The sequence below is a fragment of the Castor canadensis genome, chromosome 14 (assembly GCF_047511655.1).
Source record: "Castor canadensis chromosome 14, mCasCan1.hap1v2, whole genome shotgun sequence".
NCBI lineage: Eukaryota > Metazoa > Chordata > Mammalia > Rodentia > Castoridae > Castor > Castor canadensis.
In genome coordinates this window covers 16,246,942-16,263,087 of record NC_133399.1, presented here as the reverse complement: position 1 = coordinate 16,263,087, position 16,146 = coordinate 16,246,942, and the positions used below count along the sequence as shown (strand labels likewise).

At 48.9% G+C, this 16,146-nt stretch overlaps 1 protein-coding gene across 1 annotated transcript; it reads left to right on the top strand.

Annotated features, from left to right (window-relative positions):
* Positions 1-722: 722 nt before the first annotated feature.
* Positions 723-13,614, top strand: LOC109687414 (leukotriene-B4 omega-hydroxylase 3-like). Its single transcript, XM_074053851.1, has 12 exons — positions 723-1,108; positions 3,526-3,670; positions 6,418-6,471; positions 6,559-6,686; positions 8,482-8,603; positions 9,681-9,951; positions 11,260-11,326; positions 11,516-11,645; positions 12,372-12,505; positions 12,594-12,658; positions 12,824-12,906; positions 13,277-13,614. The coding sequence occupies exons 1-12, from the start codon at positions 917-919 to the stop codon at positions 13,467-13,469; spliced, it is 1,584 nt and encodes a 527-aa protein (XP_073909952.1). The 5' UTR covers positions 723-916; the 3' UTR covers positions 13,470-13,614.
* Positions 13,615-16,146: the final 2,532 nt, after the last annotated feature.

Below are 16,146 nucleotides of genomic sequence, written 5' to 3'. Positions count from 1 at the left end.
AATGGTGCACCAGGAATTCCCAGCCCAATTTAGTCAAGATCTCGGGAGATGTCTTGAGACAAGGCTTGGTCCAGCCCTCGTCTGCTATCCCTAGAACTCCAATTTCATGTTTTTACCTGCCATCCCTTGGCCCTGGAAATGCAGGGGTGCTGTAAACTCGGGGGCCCAGTGTTTCTTTGGCCCCTGACTTGAACAGAAAGTGCAGAATTCTGAGGTGTGCTTCCTGCCTGTGCTTGTGGTCCTGAATTGGTTCCCCTCTGCAAGGGCTGGCCCCACTCCCATGTTTTGGCTGCCTGCCCAGGAAAAAAGGAGGCAGTGCGGCCTTCAGGGGATTGGCTGAACAACCTCATACCAGTCCCCCTCAGCCTCCTCCAGGTCAGGGATTAGGGACAAGGAAGTTCCACAGGAGAGATGAGGAGGTTTTGGGGGACAAGCTGACCCTGAGAGAAGGTCCTGGGCTTGGGGAGGTGGAGAGTCAGGATCAGGTGAAGCTGATTCTGACAGAATCAGCTTCTGACAGAAGGTACTGGTTGGAGCATCCTGGCTTGGAATGAGGACACTGCTCAAAGCTGGATCCACTTCAGGGAGACAGCTTGCCCAGAACACTGATGGTTTCTGGAAAACAGCCCTGGCAACTTCCCATGGTTCAGGCAGGTCTGGACTTTAACTGATTTGTCCTATTTGTTCTCCTCCTCCTCCTCTTTCTCCTCCTCTTCCTGTTCCTATTCACCTCCTCTTCATATTCCTCTTTCCTCTCCCCTCTTACTGCCTCTTCTCCTGATTGTTCAGGGTCTCCTTCCTACTACCTGACCTTCCTTCCCTAGAACTCACAGCCCCTGCCCCTGTCCTGTGTCCCTGGAGATCCCTGTCCTTCTCCTGGGCCCCAGGCGATCACTCTGTCCATCTGCCCTGCAGGATGCTACAGCTGTCCTGGCTGGGACTGGAGTCGGTGGCAGCCTCCCCATGGCTGCTCCTGCTGCTGTTTGGGGCTTCCTGGCTCCTGGCTCGTGTGCTGACCCAGATCTACACCTTCTATGAAAACGCTCGTCACTTCCAAAGTTTCCCTCAGCCCCCCAAACAGAACTGGCTCCTTGGTCACCTGCACATGGTGAGTCAACAGCAGGGCAGGTCTGGGGTGTCAAGGTTTAGGGAGTTGTGGGTATGGTGTGGCCTGGGGTCCTTATTGTGCAATCCTAAACCTTTCTCCCATTCTTGTACTTCCACCCCTAGCCTATTTTGGGTTCATTTCCTTCCTATCTTCCCCACTTTGGTGCAGCCATGAGGGGACCCAAGTGCAAACTACTCAGAGTGAGGACTCCTGGTGTCCCACAGTCTCCAGTGCTGGGCTTCAGGCCTTCTGAGGGGCGCTATCCAGGGTCTGCTCTCTGCCTGGACCATGTCTTTGTGTCTGCCCATCTCTGGCCCTCTGGTTTTCCACCAGAATGATCTTTGATCTCCCTCCCCCACCACACGCACACAGGGCACAGTTGGGCCAGAAGAGAGGCATGGCTGTCTCCCTCCTCCCTTTCTGGAGCGCCAATCTCTTATCCTACTCTTCTCCCCCAAGATGTGCCAGGGAAGCCTGTTGCTCAACCTGCACAAAAGCCGGCCCCTCACACCCTCTCAGAAACTGTCCTTTTTTCCACCTTTTTATTAATTAATTAATTTTCCATTTTTATTAGCACATATTCATTGTACAAGGGGGGATTTGTTGTGACAATTCTGAGTGGCCTTACATTGTGCCATCTCCCTTCTTTCACCCCTTTCCTGTCCCACTCAAAGCAATTGCAAGAGGTTTCATGGTTCTGTTTCCTTTATGTATATGAAGCCCATTGGCCCTATTCCTTCATTTTCATCTCCAATCACCCCCTTCCCATGCCCCACTCCACTTTCCTGTTTCACAGTCCTGTCTTTCATTAGTAATTCCAATGCCGATGTTCAAAGGGGTTTCTCAGTGTATCCCAGCTGTGACTATACTTTACTTTGGTCAGTTTAACCCCCTCTGCTACAATCCCTTACCCCTTCCATCCCACCTCCCATTTCAGTACATACGGTTAAGTCCTCTGCCTGCACAGATGTGAGGTATTTCAATATTGTTGACTATTGTTCTTTTTTCCTTTCCCTCCTTCCCAGAATTCCATAGTGTGGTTCCACTATTGCCAACATATTCTACCTGTAGATGTGTGTATGATCATGTTTGCTTTTGTGTATACTGCAGGGGCTGTGTCACCTTCAGAGACTAAATGAGGGACCTGCTGAGCCTCCTGGGAAATTGTATTAGTCAGGGTTCCGTAGAGAAACAGATCCAATGACACACAAATACACACATGCACATACATGTACACATACATATAAGCACTGTTATGCATTGCTTAACTACAGTGACACATTCCAGGAAATTCCTCAGGAGGTGATTTTGTTGTGCTAACATCAAAGAGTATGGTCATAAAAGCTCATTACTATACTCCTAGCTGTAGCCTGGCATACCCAGACTAAGTGGTATTACGTACAGTTCCTTGCATGCAAATCTGTACACTATGTTACTGTTGTGAATGTCGGAGGCAATTGTAACGCTATGGTGTTTGTGTCTATAACCAGAGAAAAAGTATAGAAAAAATTCTAGGTCCCAGGAATTTTTCACTTTATATTCTCTTTCTTTCTCTCTCTTTTTATTTTTCTTTCCTCCCTCCCTCTTTCCTTGCCTCCTTCCCTCTCTTTCTTCCTTCCCTTTTTTCTTTCTTTCTTCCCTGCCTTCCTTCCTTTGTTTCTTTCTTTGGCAGGATCTCATTTTGTAGTTTAGTATTACTTCAAACTCACAATTCCTTCTGCTTCCATATTCTAACCACTAGGGTTACAGTTGGGTGCCACCATGCCCACCTTAATTAACTGTGTTGTGTTCTTAGGGGTCTAAGGTTATATTGTGTATTGTGTCCTTGACAGAAATTTCATTAAGTAGCACATGCCCATATATGTAGTTATGCATTTGCATATGTGTGCATATATGCATGTGTACATACATATGTCTACACAAGACACATAAATATGGAGAGAGGGGAGGATATTCTTGTATGGGCATTGGCTTTTGTAATTATGGAGACAAAGAAGTCCCACAGGATGCCATCTGGAAGCTGGAGGACTAAGGAAGCTGGCGATGCAATGAATTCAGTGTGAGACCAAAGGTCTGAGATCTGGGGGAAGGGAGGGGCTGCTGGTGTAAGTGCTGGAGTCCAAAGGCTCAAAGACCGGGGTTCTGATGTGTGGGGGAAGGAGAAGATGGAGGTCCCAGCTCCAGAAGTGAGAGCCAGTTTTCCCCTCCTCTGCCTTTTTGTTTTTTTCTGCATCATCAATGGACTGGATGATGCCAGCCACCTGTGGAGGATGGGAGGATGGGTCTAGGTGTTTTGTTTGGAAACACAATCACAGACACAGCCATTCTGTTTCATCGGCCAAGAGGTGTCCCTTTGCCCAGACAGATTGACTCCTGAAACAATCCATCAGAGATGACCACTCTTGTTCTGCTTGCAGGCCCCTCCCACGGAAGAGGGGATGAAGAAAATGACTCAGCTGGTTAATACCTATCCCCAGTGCTTTATGATATGGATGGGTCCCATTATCCCTATCATCACCTTGTGCCACCCGGACACCATCCGACCTGTTCTCAGTGCTTCAGGTACCCATGGGGAGCTGGCAGTGGACGCCATGGTACATCAGAGGATTTGCAGTCCCTACCCCACCTTCTGTGTGGTCCTGCAGTAGCCCAACCACTCCTTCTCTCCTCTTCTCTCTTAGCCTTCTCCGTCTTTCACAGCTCCCTTTCCACTGTTCCCCTACATAGCTGTCACTCAGATCCACCTGCTCTTCTGAGCATCTTGGGGTCTGCCACGATTACATAAGCCATGCTCATCCCAGGCCCAGACCAATGAGCATGCTTATGACTCCTGTGGGCAGCTATTTATTTGTTATTTTTGGGGGTAGCGCTAGGGTTTTGACATTAGAGCTTGCTAGGCAGGTGCTCTACCATTTGAGTCACTCTACCATCCTTGTTTTGAGTTGAGTATTTTCTATACAGGGTCTCATGAACTGTTCACCCAGGCTGGTTTTGAACTGTGATCCTCCTGATCTATTCTCCCAAGTAGCTAGGATTTCAGGCATAGACCACCAGTGCCCAGAAGCTATTCCCATGCTATCCAAACATGCCAGGCTGGGTTCCTATGTTTCCCTTATTCTAAGCCTCTCTAGGACACCTCACCCTAGCCTGGCTCTCTTCCCCTGCCCTGTGACATTCCCATCCTTGAACAGGCCTGGCTGAGCTTGGGAGAAAAGTGGTGCCCACAGACACTGTGTCCCACAGAAACCATGGTTCTGACACCAAAATACTAGGTAACTGGGGGAAGGTCCCTGGCTCTCTCTGGCTGGCAAGGTTTCTTTCAGATGTGAGTGGTGGAATTCAACCTTGTGTGGTGTAAACAAAGAAAGTGAATCTGTTCACTGGCTTGTCCAGATAGGTGGTATTCAGGCAAAGCATGACCTAGAGCTCAAACAGTGTCATTAGGGATCTGTCTCCTGTCATCGGTACCTCCCTCAGCATCACTTTTCCTTGCAGAGCAGCACTTCCTTCATGGAGTCACAGAAGTTCAGTTCCACGGGAGAGCTCGCCTTTCCCCCAGAGTTCCTATAAATAGCCTGTTCTCTTTAATTGTCCTGGCATGAATCACAGGCCAAAGTCCTCACACACTCTGGTTGCTAAGAGTTAGTAGGCGTGATGCTTCCAGTGCCATTATTTTGGGGGACACAAACAGCGGAATGGTAAAGACTCAGGCTGTAGACTCGGAAGGATCCAGGTTCAGGCCTCAGGCAGGCCACTTACTATTTAGGAGAGTATGGGCAAATACATAACCCTTCAGAGCCTCATTCTTTTAATCTGGAAATGGGAAGGAGAGGCCTGTGGGAATGTGGTATTTGGGAAGGAATTCTTGTGACTGAGTGACCTGGATGGTTGTGTTCTGAAGGTGTTGGGAGGGAGCCCAGGCATAATTTAGACGACCATCTAGACAAAATTTCCAGGCACTGGATGGCTCCCTGAACTGCAGTCCTTCTCTCTGGCAACCTAGAGGAGCAGGCACCAGTTCTAACTTGCAAGTCTAGAGCTTGCAAGCAGTTGTCTAGTACGCCTAGGGTCTGGAGAGTACCTTTGGGGAGATGTGCTACTGGTGGGAGGTACCCTGGCATGTGTTCATCCACATCTTTTACCTCACCTCCATCATGCCTGGGTTCTTCACTCAACGTGGACACTGCATTGTCCCAGCTGTCTGCTGCTGAGGTCTCTAAGCTGCCTCCAGCTGGTTGGGTGACCCAAGTGCAGGCCGGAAGGGTTGTGGCAGTGATACCCCTGCCTCTTTCTCACCTGTGGTCATGTCATCTTGAGTCTCAAACATTCGGCATGATGTCTTCTGTAGGGCCACACTTGCAGCAAGGCCATATCTTGTCATATTTACAGTTTCATCCTGGTTGCACATGGTATATTTTGTACCTGGTTATACAAGATTAACACCTGAGATCATATGAAGAAGGTCATGCCTGCAGCTAAACTGCCAGCTTAGACTTTTGGGTCATGTCCAGTTTTGTCTCGTTCTTGTTTCATGTGCAGTTTGAGACTGTTTTCTTTCCAGTGGTCATATCTGAGTCCTACTTGGAGGTGCCTAAGATTTGTAATTCAGAGATCCTCTGAATGTGACTGAGACTTTGGGTCTTGCTTAAGGCTGGAATTAAGTACATATAAATGACATCAGTGGCCACATTGCATCATATGTGGGCCAAATCTGGAAAATGATTGGAACATTTATTTTTGAGGCAGGGTCCAAGTTGAGCCCAAGTTGGCCTCAAACTGGAGATCCTCCTGCCTCAGCTTTCTGAGCGCTAGACTTACAGTCATATAGTGCCACACCTAGATAATAAGACCATTTTTACATCCTATCTGGTTCCTGTGTGTATTGCATGCTGAGATCTGTCAGCCTACCTCTGTACTGTTTCATAGTACATGGTGGCTTGTCAGGGAAGGTCATGTTTGCTGAGGCCACCTTATGACATGTAAACTCATAGATGTCCATGTCACATGTCCCAGGTGTATTTCAGGAGATGTCAGAGAGATGCTGGGACTAACAAGGTCCTAGGCCTTTGTAGTGGTCCTGGTGCTGTGCTTGGTGGAGTAGACCATGTAAGAGACATGTCAAGGCATGCTGAGCCTTGACTCTACTTGCTGCTACAGATTGGCCTTCTTTCTCCTGGACTCACTCTTCTTCCCTATGTCCTTGTTCCCCTTCCTCCTGTGCTGGGTTTGGAGGGAGAAGTGCAGATCCCTGGTGCACAGCCACTATCCCTATCCCTTTCATGGCCCCTGATGACTTTCCTTCATGACAGCTGCTGTGGCACCCAAGGACACGGTAATCAGAAACATCTTGAATCCCTGGCTGGGTGAGTAATGCAGGTGAAAGGGGTGGGGACAGCCTTGAGGTCAGGGAAAGGTGTGGCCTTGCTCAGTGCCCATGGCTGCCCAACCAGGAGATGGGCTCTTGCTGAGTTCCGGTGACAAGTGGAGCCGTCATCGTCGTGTGCTGACTCCAGCCTTCCACTTCAACATCTTGAAGCCCTATGTGAAGATTTTCAATGACAGCACCAATGTCATGCATGTGAGTCCCTTGAATTCCGGGCCCAGCTGAAGCTTGGTGGACAAAGGGACCACAGACAGATCTCATCTACAGTTCTGGCTCAGATGGGTTACTTTGAGGCCATGCTGTTTCTCTATGAGCCCCAGTTTTCTCATTTTAAAAAATAAGGATAAAAATGTCTACCTCAAGTGTGGTACACATATAATAATGCAATCACACACCTGGCATCTGGTAGATGCTCAGAAGGGGTTAGTATCTACATTTCTCTCACAGAGGCCCTGTAAACTGAACTCAGTGGTGATGCAGATTGCACAGAAACTATCTTTGAGTAACAAGATAATCCCAAACTCATTGGATTGAAGGTTTAAGGGCTGACAATTGCTGACAAGATTGTAGGTCCATTGACTGGTTCTTCTGGACTAGTGGAGTGGGCTCACTCATGGGATATGAGGAGTTGTGGGTCAGGTGGGCAGCTTGGCTGATCCTGGCTCACTTTTGGGGCTTGGTCAAATTCAGGCTGATTTAAGTTGACCTCAGATGGAACAAATGTATTAATATCCCTATAATTCTCCCTTCAGAAGGCATCCTCTAGTCATTCACATGGCAGAAAGAGTGTCCTGTGAGAGGGAGAGGAGACTGAAATCCTCTTAAGCATTAGGTTTAATTGTTACCGCCTCATCAGTTTCCTCACATTGTGTTGGCCAAAGCCAGAAGTTCAGCACAGAATCAGAGGGGGGAGGACACTAAAATGGGCTCAAACTTTTAATGGGAGGTGTTGAAAATCACTTTGCAGAAGGTGTGAGTATAGGAAAAAGAGTTGAGGATGAAGATTTTTTTCCTAATGCAAGTTGATTAAATAAGTGCTTTCTATCTCATGGATTCTGCCAGAGAATGGGTCAGAGACAAGGGGCAGTCAAATCCTCATGGCATAGAAAGCAACATGTAAATATTGCTGGTTTTGATCCTTTCTTTAAGTCACCCAAATGCAATGGGAATGACATGATGGGATTCAGTTCAGTCCTGTGCATGTCTTACATTGCATTTCAAGGAGTAACTTTAGGCTTCGGGAATTTGCTTTTACACCAAGCAGAAGTAAGTATGATGTTTGTCAGGACTAAACATTCCCTGCTCTTTCACCCTTGTTCCCTGAAAACACAACTCTGAGTAATGTCCCAGGTTAAGGTCATCAGGGTCATGAATTTTTGGTATCCTCAGGGGATGTATGGGATATTTAGAAATCAATTTATTACAATGACGATAACGACAGCTAACATTGATCAAACAGTCAAGACATACCAGAAAAGATTCCATGTGCCAATTCCACCATCTATGCTGTCCAGTTTATTTTCACAATCCTTCAGGTAGAGATTATTTTTTTACCCCATTATGGATGGTGAACCTGAGGATCAAAAATCTTTAGGAAACCTGCCTGTATTTTTCTATCTAGTAAATAAGCTAGGAATGGTGAAGCAAGGGTTCCATTCTGGTTTATCTAACACTAAAGGAGATCAACTTGCTTGTTGGTGAAATCTTAACACATGGGACATGGGGGAGGGCAAATAGCTGACAGAGTGCCTGGCATGGAAGACAGAGCTGGGGCTCTAACACAGGACTCATGACTCCCAGCCTATGGGTTTTCATATGCTATATTAACAGCTTCCACTCTCACCCAATCCTGGTTATGCTTGGGTTCAGTACTTGGGGCAGAGGACAAAGAGGTACCAGGAGACTGGTTCTAGGCAGTACATCCTGGTGGCTGGGGTTGGAGAGAGGCTCAAGGAGCCAAGACCTACACCTATGTCCCTTCTCTGGCCAGGCCAAGTGGCAGCATCTGATCTCTGAGGGCAAGAACCGTCTGGACATGTTTGAGCATGTCAGCCTCATGACCTTGGACAGTCTCCAGAAATGCATCTTCGGCTTCAAGAGCAACTGTCAGGAGTGAGTTCTTACCCTCAAATTGGGAACCTGGGCCATGGACCCAAAGGAAAAGAGGTCTTGTCCAAGGAACTGAACGATTTCCTGGAGGAGGTGGGTCCGAACTTGCCTCGAAAGACTTGGAAGGGGAGAGTGTCAATGTTCCTTCAGGACAGGTGGCATTGTTTTAGAAAAGACATGGAGGCACAATGAGCTAAAGGTGTGAGAGGCAGTGATGAGGTACTTTGGAAATAAGCTTGGCTGCATAGGCAGTCACTGTTTTCAGGACATTGAAAAGCCAGGCAAAGGGGTAAACTTCACATTGAGTTTTTACGGAACTCCTAAAGTGTTTGAGCTTTTGTTAGTTGGATTTCTCTTACTGTGATTAAAAACTACCCAAAATAATCAACTTAAAAAGAGGAAAGCTTTCTTTTAGCTCATAATTTTAGAGGCTTCAGTCCATGGTCTGTTAGAGTTCTTGCCTTTGGAACAGTGGCAAGTAAGTATATTATGGTGAGCAGTGCCTATGTTCAACTCATGGCAGCAGGAACACACACACACACACACACACACACACACACAGAGAGAGAGAGAGAGAGAGAGAGAGAGAGAGTCCCCTTCAAGACCACGTCACTCAATCACCTAACTTCCTCCCACTACACCACCCTTCCTGAAGTTCTACCACCGCAAACAGCCACACAGGGTGCCAACCATGCCCTTCACCCATGGTCTTTTGGGAGATTCTCGCAAACTATAGCAGAGCTGAAGGTGGGCATGATCAGAGTAGAGCTCTGTGGACCACTGACCATCACGTGGACACGAGATGGAGTTAAGAGTGGATGCGAAAACAGGGTGGAACCTGGCCAGGGACCACTTGGAGAAAAATAAGGTCTGGGCAGGGTAGACAGTTTCAGGAAGGAGGTGGGGCAGAGCTGGATGCTGGGTAGGAGAGGAATGTAATGTCCACTCTGTGCCCTGGGTGGGGCCATCTGTTTCTAGGCTCTCATCCTGATGGGTGGTGCCTCCCACCTGCTGCTGTGAAGTACTCGTTGGGCTTCAGAAATGTTAAGTGGTTGCTCCCTTTATGCTCTCATCCTACAGGAAACCCAGTGAATACATTGCCGCCATCTTGAATCTCAGTGCCTTAGTGATAAAAAGGGCCCGGAACCCACTTCTGCGCATGGACTTCCTGTACCAGCTCACCCCCGATGGATGGTGCTTCCGTAAAGCCTGCCGCCTGGTGCATAAATTCACAGATGCTGTCATCCAGGAACGACACCATACCCTCCCTGATCAGGGTCTTGATGACTTCCTCCTGGCCAAGGCCAAGTCCAAGACATTGGACTTCATTGATGTGCTGCTGCTGACCAAGGTGGGCTTCTCCAGAGGTAGAATGGATTTTGAGGTCAAATGTCAGGTCACATCACTTGGGTTTGATGCAGAGGGTTCTGTGGCAACATCGAAGGTGCCTAAAGAAGGTGGGACATTCCAGTGACAGATTTTAGTGATGACTCTGGAATCCAGACCCAGGGACTTGCTAAGTCTGATACTACAAAGAACCTGAGGTGTCACTTATTTATAAGTTATAAGTTAGTGTATGGAAGTACTATATGGATCCATGATCCTAGCAGCCTCCTGGTTACTCACAGCAGTAACAGTAGCCAGGGTGGGATTGTAGCAATGGTTTCCCATTCCCAACTCTCCCTGTTGGGGCCAGCTTGGCTATTTTCCTGGGATTTACTTGTGTTTGGTAGTCACCTTGGTTTCCCCACTCTGAGTCTACAAGCAGTTTTCTCCTAGCTCTGCAAAGTTGCAAGCCTCCAGCTAGCTCTGCAGTGTTTCCTGTAACTGTGACCACATTCTGTAGGGGGTTGGGGGACAAACTCTGTAAGTATTTAACCCAGCTCCTGACACAGATTGGGGCTCAGGGTTATGAGAAATTATCTCCCTGAGTCTGCTAGTGTAGTAAACTCCCTGCTTCCTGTGAAAATGGCATCAGTGATGACTGTTTCCCTCGCCGTTTCCCACAACACCTCTACAACAGGGAATGCCATATTTTTTTTCTGTATGTGCAGCAGGGTTTACTCTACAAGTAACACCTGCACATTGTAAGTCCTGGAGCTTCTATAGAAAAGCTGGCATGTAAGTGTCTTCTTCCCTCCAAGGAGAGAAATAGAGGGAGAGATGGGGGCAAAATGGAGAGGGAGAGAATAAGGAGACAGATTTTGTTCTGGAATATAAACAAGTTCACTGGAGCAAAGGTAAAGTCTATTTGCAAAGCAAATGCAATGCCTTCAGAGGAGATAAGAAAGAGTCTCTGTACTGAGCACCTGATAAGGGGCCAAATTTCTTGAAGTAATGATTAATCTTAACTTCCAAGAGAAATTGCCATTCAGTCATCCTGTAAACCCAGTTACCAGTAACTTCCTTCTCAGGAATCCCTCACCATGTAGAAACACGATAATTTTCAAGGGTGATTGATTTCTATAAGCAGGGACCAAACAGGAGGCAAGGCTGCCAGGGGACAATGACTGTGGGGTGGAGACTCTGGTGATGGCAACTAAAAGAGGTGGACAGATAAGGAAGATTATGTTTCTGCTTGGAAGATGGATCTACAGAGATTGTCTCAGTTTAATCAGGAGCCCTGGGTTCGGTATGGAGAGGCCTGCCTTCTTTCCAGGATGAAGATGGGAAGATGCTGTCAGATGAGGACATAAGAGCAGAAGCTGACACTTTCATGTTTGAGGGTGAGGGTCCTAGTGTGGGACAACCAAGGTGTCAGGGTCTCTCTATCCCAGGGATGTGGTGGGTTAGATCCTGGATCACTCCATTCTGTTCATGCTTCACTCTGCCTGGTGGCTTTAATCCCTGGAATCTGTTCATCCTCTCTGTTACTGAACAGCCCAGACACCCTTGTCTCCATGGCTGCCCCTCAGGTCATGACACCACAGCCAGTGGTGTCTCCTGGGTCCTCTACAACCTGGCGAGGCACCCAGAATACCAGGAGCGCTGCCGACAGGAGGTGAGGGAGCTCCTGAGGGACCGAGACCCTAAGGAGATCGAATGGTGAGTGCAGGTCCTGGTGGCCTGTTCTCCAGCCCCTCTCATTGACTTGGCTCTCAGGTGGGGAAAGGAAGCGGTTTTGTGAATTTTTCCTTTATTGTTTGGTGGCAATAGGAATGGAGTTCAGAGGCAGGCCCCGGTTACCAGGCTGACCAGCAAGGGAAGTGTTGTAGACTTTGGGGCAAAAAGAGAATTAGTGACAAGATGACAATATGAGGGCAGATAATGCCACTTTGCATGTGCTCAGTATACAAACTTCCCTTCTTCTCCAATCCTCTTCTCTCAAAGAGCATTTTTTCAAACACCTTTTCCTGGGACTGTTTTATTTTCCTTCTGTTACTGAGTTCCTACCCTAGTGTCCTGGCCATGGATTCACAGGGGACACCAGGGAGTAAAAGTCTTGTTTCTGTGGTCCTGATTCTGCATCATCCAGTCACCCAGTCTCATCCAGCAAATTCTTCCACAGTGCCCTCTGATCCCCAATTCTGTGCCCAACCCCATTCTGTGCGCTAGACACCTGGGAAGGACCCAGCCCAGGGACCTGCCTTCTAGGAACTCCCTATTAAGTGGAAGAATAGTCTCAAGTTGGGACACTTTCTAATTGGCACATATTTTATCCATCTGTGGCTTATTTTAGTAGCCGGAGAAAAGATTTTGCTAGGCAACACAGGTGTGGGTGGCCTTTGTTTTGCTTCCTGGACACTTGTTAAGAGGAGGGGGTTTTCACAGGGACGACCTGGCCCAGTTGCCCTTCCTGACCATGTGCATCAAGGAGAGTATGCGGCTGCATCCGCCGGTCACCCACATCTCTCGCAGCTGTACCCAGGACGTTGTTCTTCCTGATGACAGGGTCATCCCCAAAGGTGCCTGTGTCGGGGAAGGAGCCTCCTGGACAACACGTGAGTTTCAGGCAGCCAGGCCTTGTTCTGACAGCACCCTTCTCTCCCACAGGTGTTATCTGCATCATCAGTATTTTCGGGACCCATCACAACCCAACAGTGTGGCCGGACCCGGAGGTGTTGCTTCTGTCCCTACTAGAAATTGTGGTGCAGACCCTGAATTCTAAGAAATAGGGCAGATTTTGAAAATCAGACCTCTTCTTCCCCAGCAGAGGCACACATGTCTGTCCATGACTGTGCTGGAGACCCCACCCTGCAGCCTTGTCCCTTTTTCTCCTGCAGGTCTATGACCCCTTCCGCTTCGACCCAGAAAACATCAAGGACAGGTCACCTCTGGCTTTTATTCCCTTCTCTGCGGGGCCCAGGTGAGACCAGCGGGGGTGAGGTGGGGTTGTGGTGATGGGGCGGGGGTCTAGGCTGACAGTGGACAAGGGAGATTGGGATGGGATGGTCAGTGTCCTAGGTGTTCTTCCCTCCTCACCTAAGCAGATCCCGCGACAAGATTTGGAGGATGAGGCTGGCTAGATCAGCCGGGCACTCAGAGCCCCTCTCCACCTGCTGCTCTGAGGTTGGAGTCTGGGGTGGGCCAGTCTGGGGATATGGGCGCCCACATGTGGTCCCAAGGCATGTTAGGGTTTCGCTGCTCCTGGGTCTGGCCAAGTGGTGTGGAGAACCTGGCCTGGGCCTTGGGGCTCGTGTGGGGTCCCGAGCAATCATCCCCTCACCTGCCCTTAGGAACTGCATCGGACAGACGTTTGCCCTGAATGAGATGAAGGTGGCGCTGGCGCTGACGCTGCTGCGCTTCCGCGTGCTGCCCGACCACGCGGAGCCGCGCAGGAAGCCTGAGCTGATCCTGCGCGCAGAGGGCGGGCTGTGGCTGCGGGTGGAGCCGCTGCGCGCGGAGCCGCTGCGCGCGGGCGCGCAGTGACCGAAACCTGTGGGATCCCGACCGTGGGCCACCTCCCACCATGCAGATTCCCTGGGCTAAGACCACGCTGCCTCTATGTCTATCCTGGGACCCCTGACCCTACCCACCAATCATGCAGAATCCTTGTAATAAAAGTATGCTGTCACCTGTGTCTGCCCTGGGTTCCCTGACCACCCCCCCCCACCACCATGCAGATTTCCAGGGACTGTGTTGTCATCAGGTCTGAGCCTGACTGAGGGCCAAAAGCTGGGCACTGGGGTACTACCAGGATCCTAGATTTGGTGGAGATGATGGGAGCCAGGACTGGTGTCTCTGACCACAAGAGCCTGACTGCCTCTACCTGACCACAAGTCTCCCATCCTGTTTGTGCATGCCCACAAAACATGGTGTTAATCTCTTAGCAACAGGGAACCTTGGGAAATGGTGGTACGCGAGAGAGTCAGGATTAGGAGCAGGGCTGAGGTTCTGTGTAATGGAGGCACACCCCGAGATGAACTGCCTTTCCTCCTACCCTGACCTCCAATCAGATCTCCTAATATACCCCGTCTTTTCTCACTTCACGTTTCTGTTCTCTTTTTTGTCACCAAATTGGTATGCTTGTGAGACATAACAAGCCCGGTTGTTTTTGTTTTTACTTTTGAGTTGGATCAGAATCCCCAGCTTCAGTCTTTTGGTTTGCTGAGACCACACATTGTATAACATTTCTGGGGGAGGGGGGAGCCCTGGATGTTTAATATTGTGTCTGATCTTTCCAGTACTTCCTTCCTTCTTTCCTTCCTTCCTTCCTTCTTATTTTTGTAGTACTGGGGCTTGAACTCAGGGCTTACACATTGAGCCACTCCATCGGTCCTTTTTTTGTTGGGTTTTTCGAGTTAGGGTCTCCCAAACTATTTGCCTGGGGTGACTTCAAACCATGACCCTCCTGATCTCTGACTCCCTAGTAGCTAGGATTATAGGTGTGAGTCACTGGCACCTGGCTGTGTTTCTCATATTTCCTGCAATGCTTGCATATTATTCATTCATAGGTTCACTCTGTTTGTGTCACTGTGGTCTTTACCTGGATATCACCTGTCCTTTTTGAAAGAATATTGCTAGAATGTAAAGAAGACATTTTCTCTAGAGAGGAGTCCTTGGGACCTACTGATGGATGGATATGCTAAATGTGTTTTCCAAGTGTTGGGTCTGGAGACCTAAGGCAGATGAGTGAGTATTTCATCCCCCATGGAGGACAATATCATTCCTGCATCCTGAGGAGTTAGAAGCCTGCATTCCTGCATCCCAAAAGAGAGATACAGAGTGTGACAGATCTGCCACAGGGCTGATGAGCAAAATGCTCTCAAGATTGTTCCCTTCCCCCAATAAAGGTGCAAACCAAACCAGTTCCCTGAGAAAGCCTGTGAATCCATGGCCAAGGAGAAAAACCCACCTAACCCAGAGTTGAAATGCCCATAAACACCCCAACCTTCACCTGTGCAGCGAGTTACCGGCTTCTGGGCTCTGCTGCAGTTCTCTAGCTGTAGCCTTTCCTTTCTCTCTAATAAATCCTACTTTATATACCGGCTTTGCTCATCATTCAGCTGCTTCACGAGCCAGTTCTCTGGCCTGGGAAAGCAAGCACCCTCGACACTGCCATGTAACATTCTGGCAACCACGTAGGGACCCAATCGCTTCTGAACCAAGGTTGGTATAGGTTGTGGCAAACTGGGAAAGGCTGCCTAAGAATGTGACTGTGAGCGTCTGGCACTCTAATGGAGTCTGTTTTCCAGGACAGACACCCCACCACGGCCTAGCTACAGTGGAACTCTCAGTCCAACCCCCTTTCTCTCTCTCTCTCTTTCTCTGGTTAAGGAGGGTTTCTCCCGTGGGAAACTGAAGAAAAGCTCCAAGCCCATTACAGCTGTAAGGCAGGCAATCTGAGGGAACTCAGATGCCAGGTAGGGATTTATACTGCACTGCCAATGCTATGTGGGCGGAACCCTACTTCAGCGCACCGAGGCCTTTTCTTTTTTCCTCTCTTTAAACTCTAACTCTATCTCATTCAAGATCTGACCTGCTTAAGAGGAGGTCTGAAAACAGCTGGTGGGAAAGAAAGTTTGTCTTCAAGCCATAAAAGGTGTTCTGGCTGGGGCACTCCCCGGTGTCATGCAAAGGCTGGAGACGCAACTTCCTCACACACGCTGAGGCTCCAAAGGCAGCTAAATCTCAGACCTCTCCAGCCATGTCCACGGCAAACAGACAATCAGATCTCTCATGCTTCCTTCATGGTTACCATGCCTGAGAGTGGAGGTCACCTCTTGCTTCCAGTGCTCCAGTACTGCCCTTGGGCAGGATCAACCTGGACAGCAGGGATGACCAATAATCCCTCATGGGTTGAGCCTGGAAACTCTCTTTTCCCCCAATCCTCAGCCTCTCCTTCCTCTTTCCCAGGCAGTTCTAAATAGCTGTGGGCTTCCTTCAGTGAGTTTGGAAAATACACCCGTTCTGCCCCCCACCCCATCCCGCCTTGTCCTTTATCTCTATCTTCCCCTCCCTGGGCTTACTGGGACCCTGCCTCCCAGGAAAAACTTGTAGCATGGTACCTTATGAGTTAAGTTATTCCAACTGGTTTGCCAGGCCTCTCAACTTTAAATCAGCTGCTAGGCACCAGTGAGCAAATGCGCTTACAAAAAAAACTGGG

Coding starts and splice junctions, on each gene's coding strand:
- LOC109687414 (XM_074053851.1), top strand. CDS start 917: ATGCTACAGCTGTCCTGGCTGGGACTGGAGTCGGTGGCAGCCTCCCCA. Junction 9,952..11,259: donor ATGTGCTGCTGCTGACCAAG/GTGGGCTTCTCC, acceptor CCTTCTTTCCAG/GATGAAGATGGGAAGATGCT. Junction 12,506..12,593: donor TGACAGGGTCATCCCCAAAG/GTGCCTGTGTCG, acceptor TCTCTCCCACAG/GTGTTATCTGCATCATCAGT.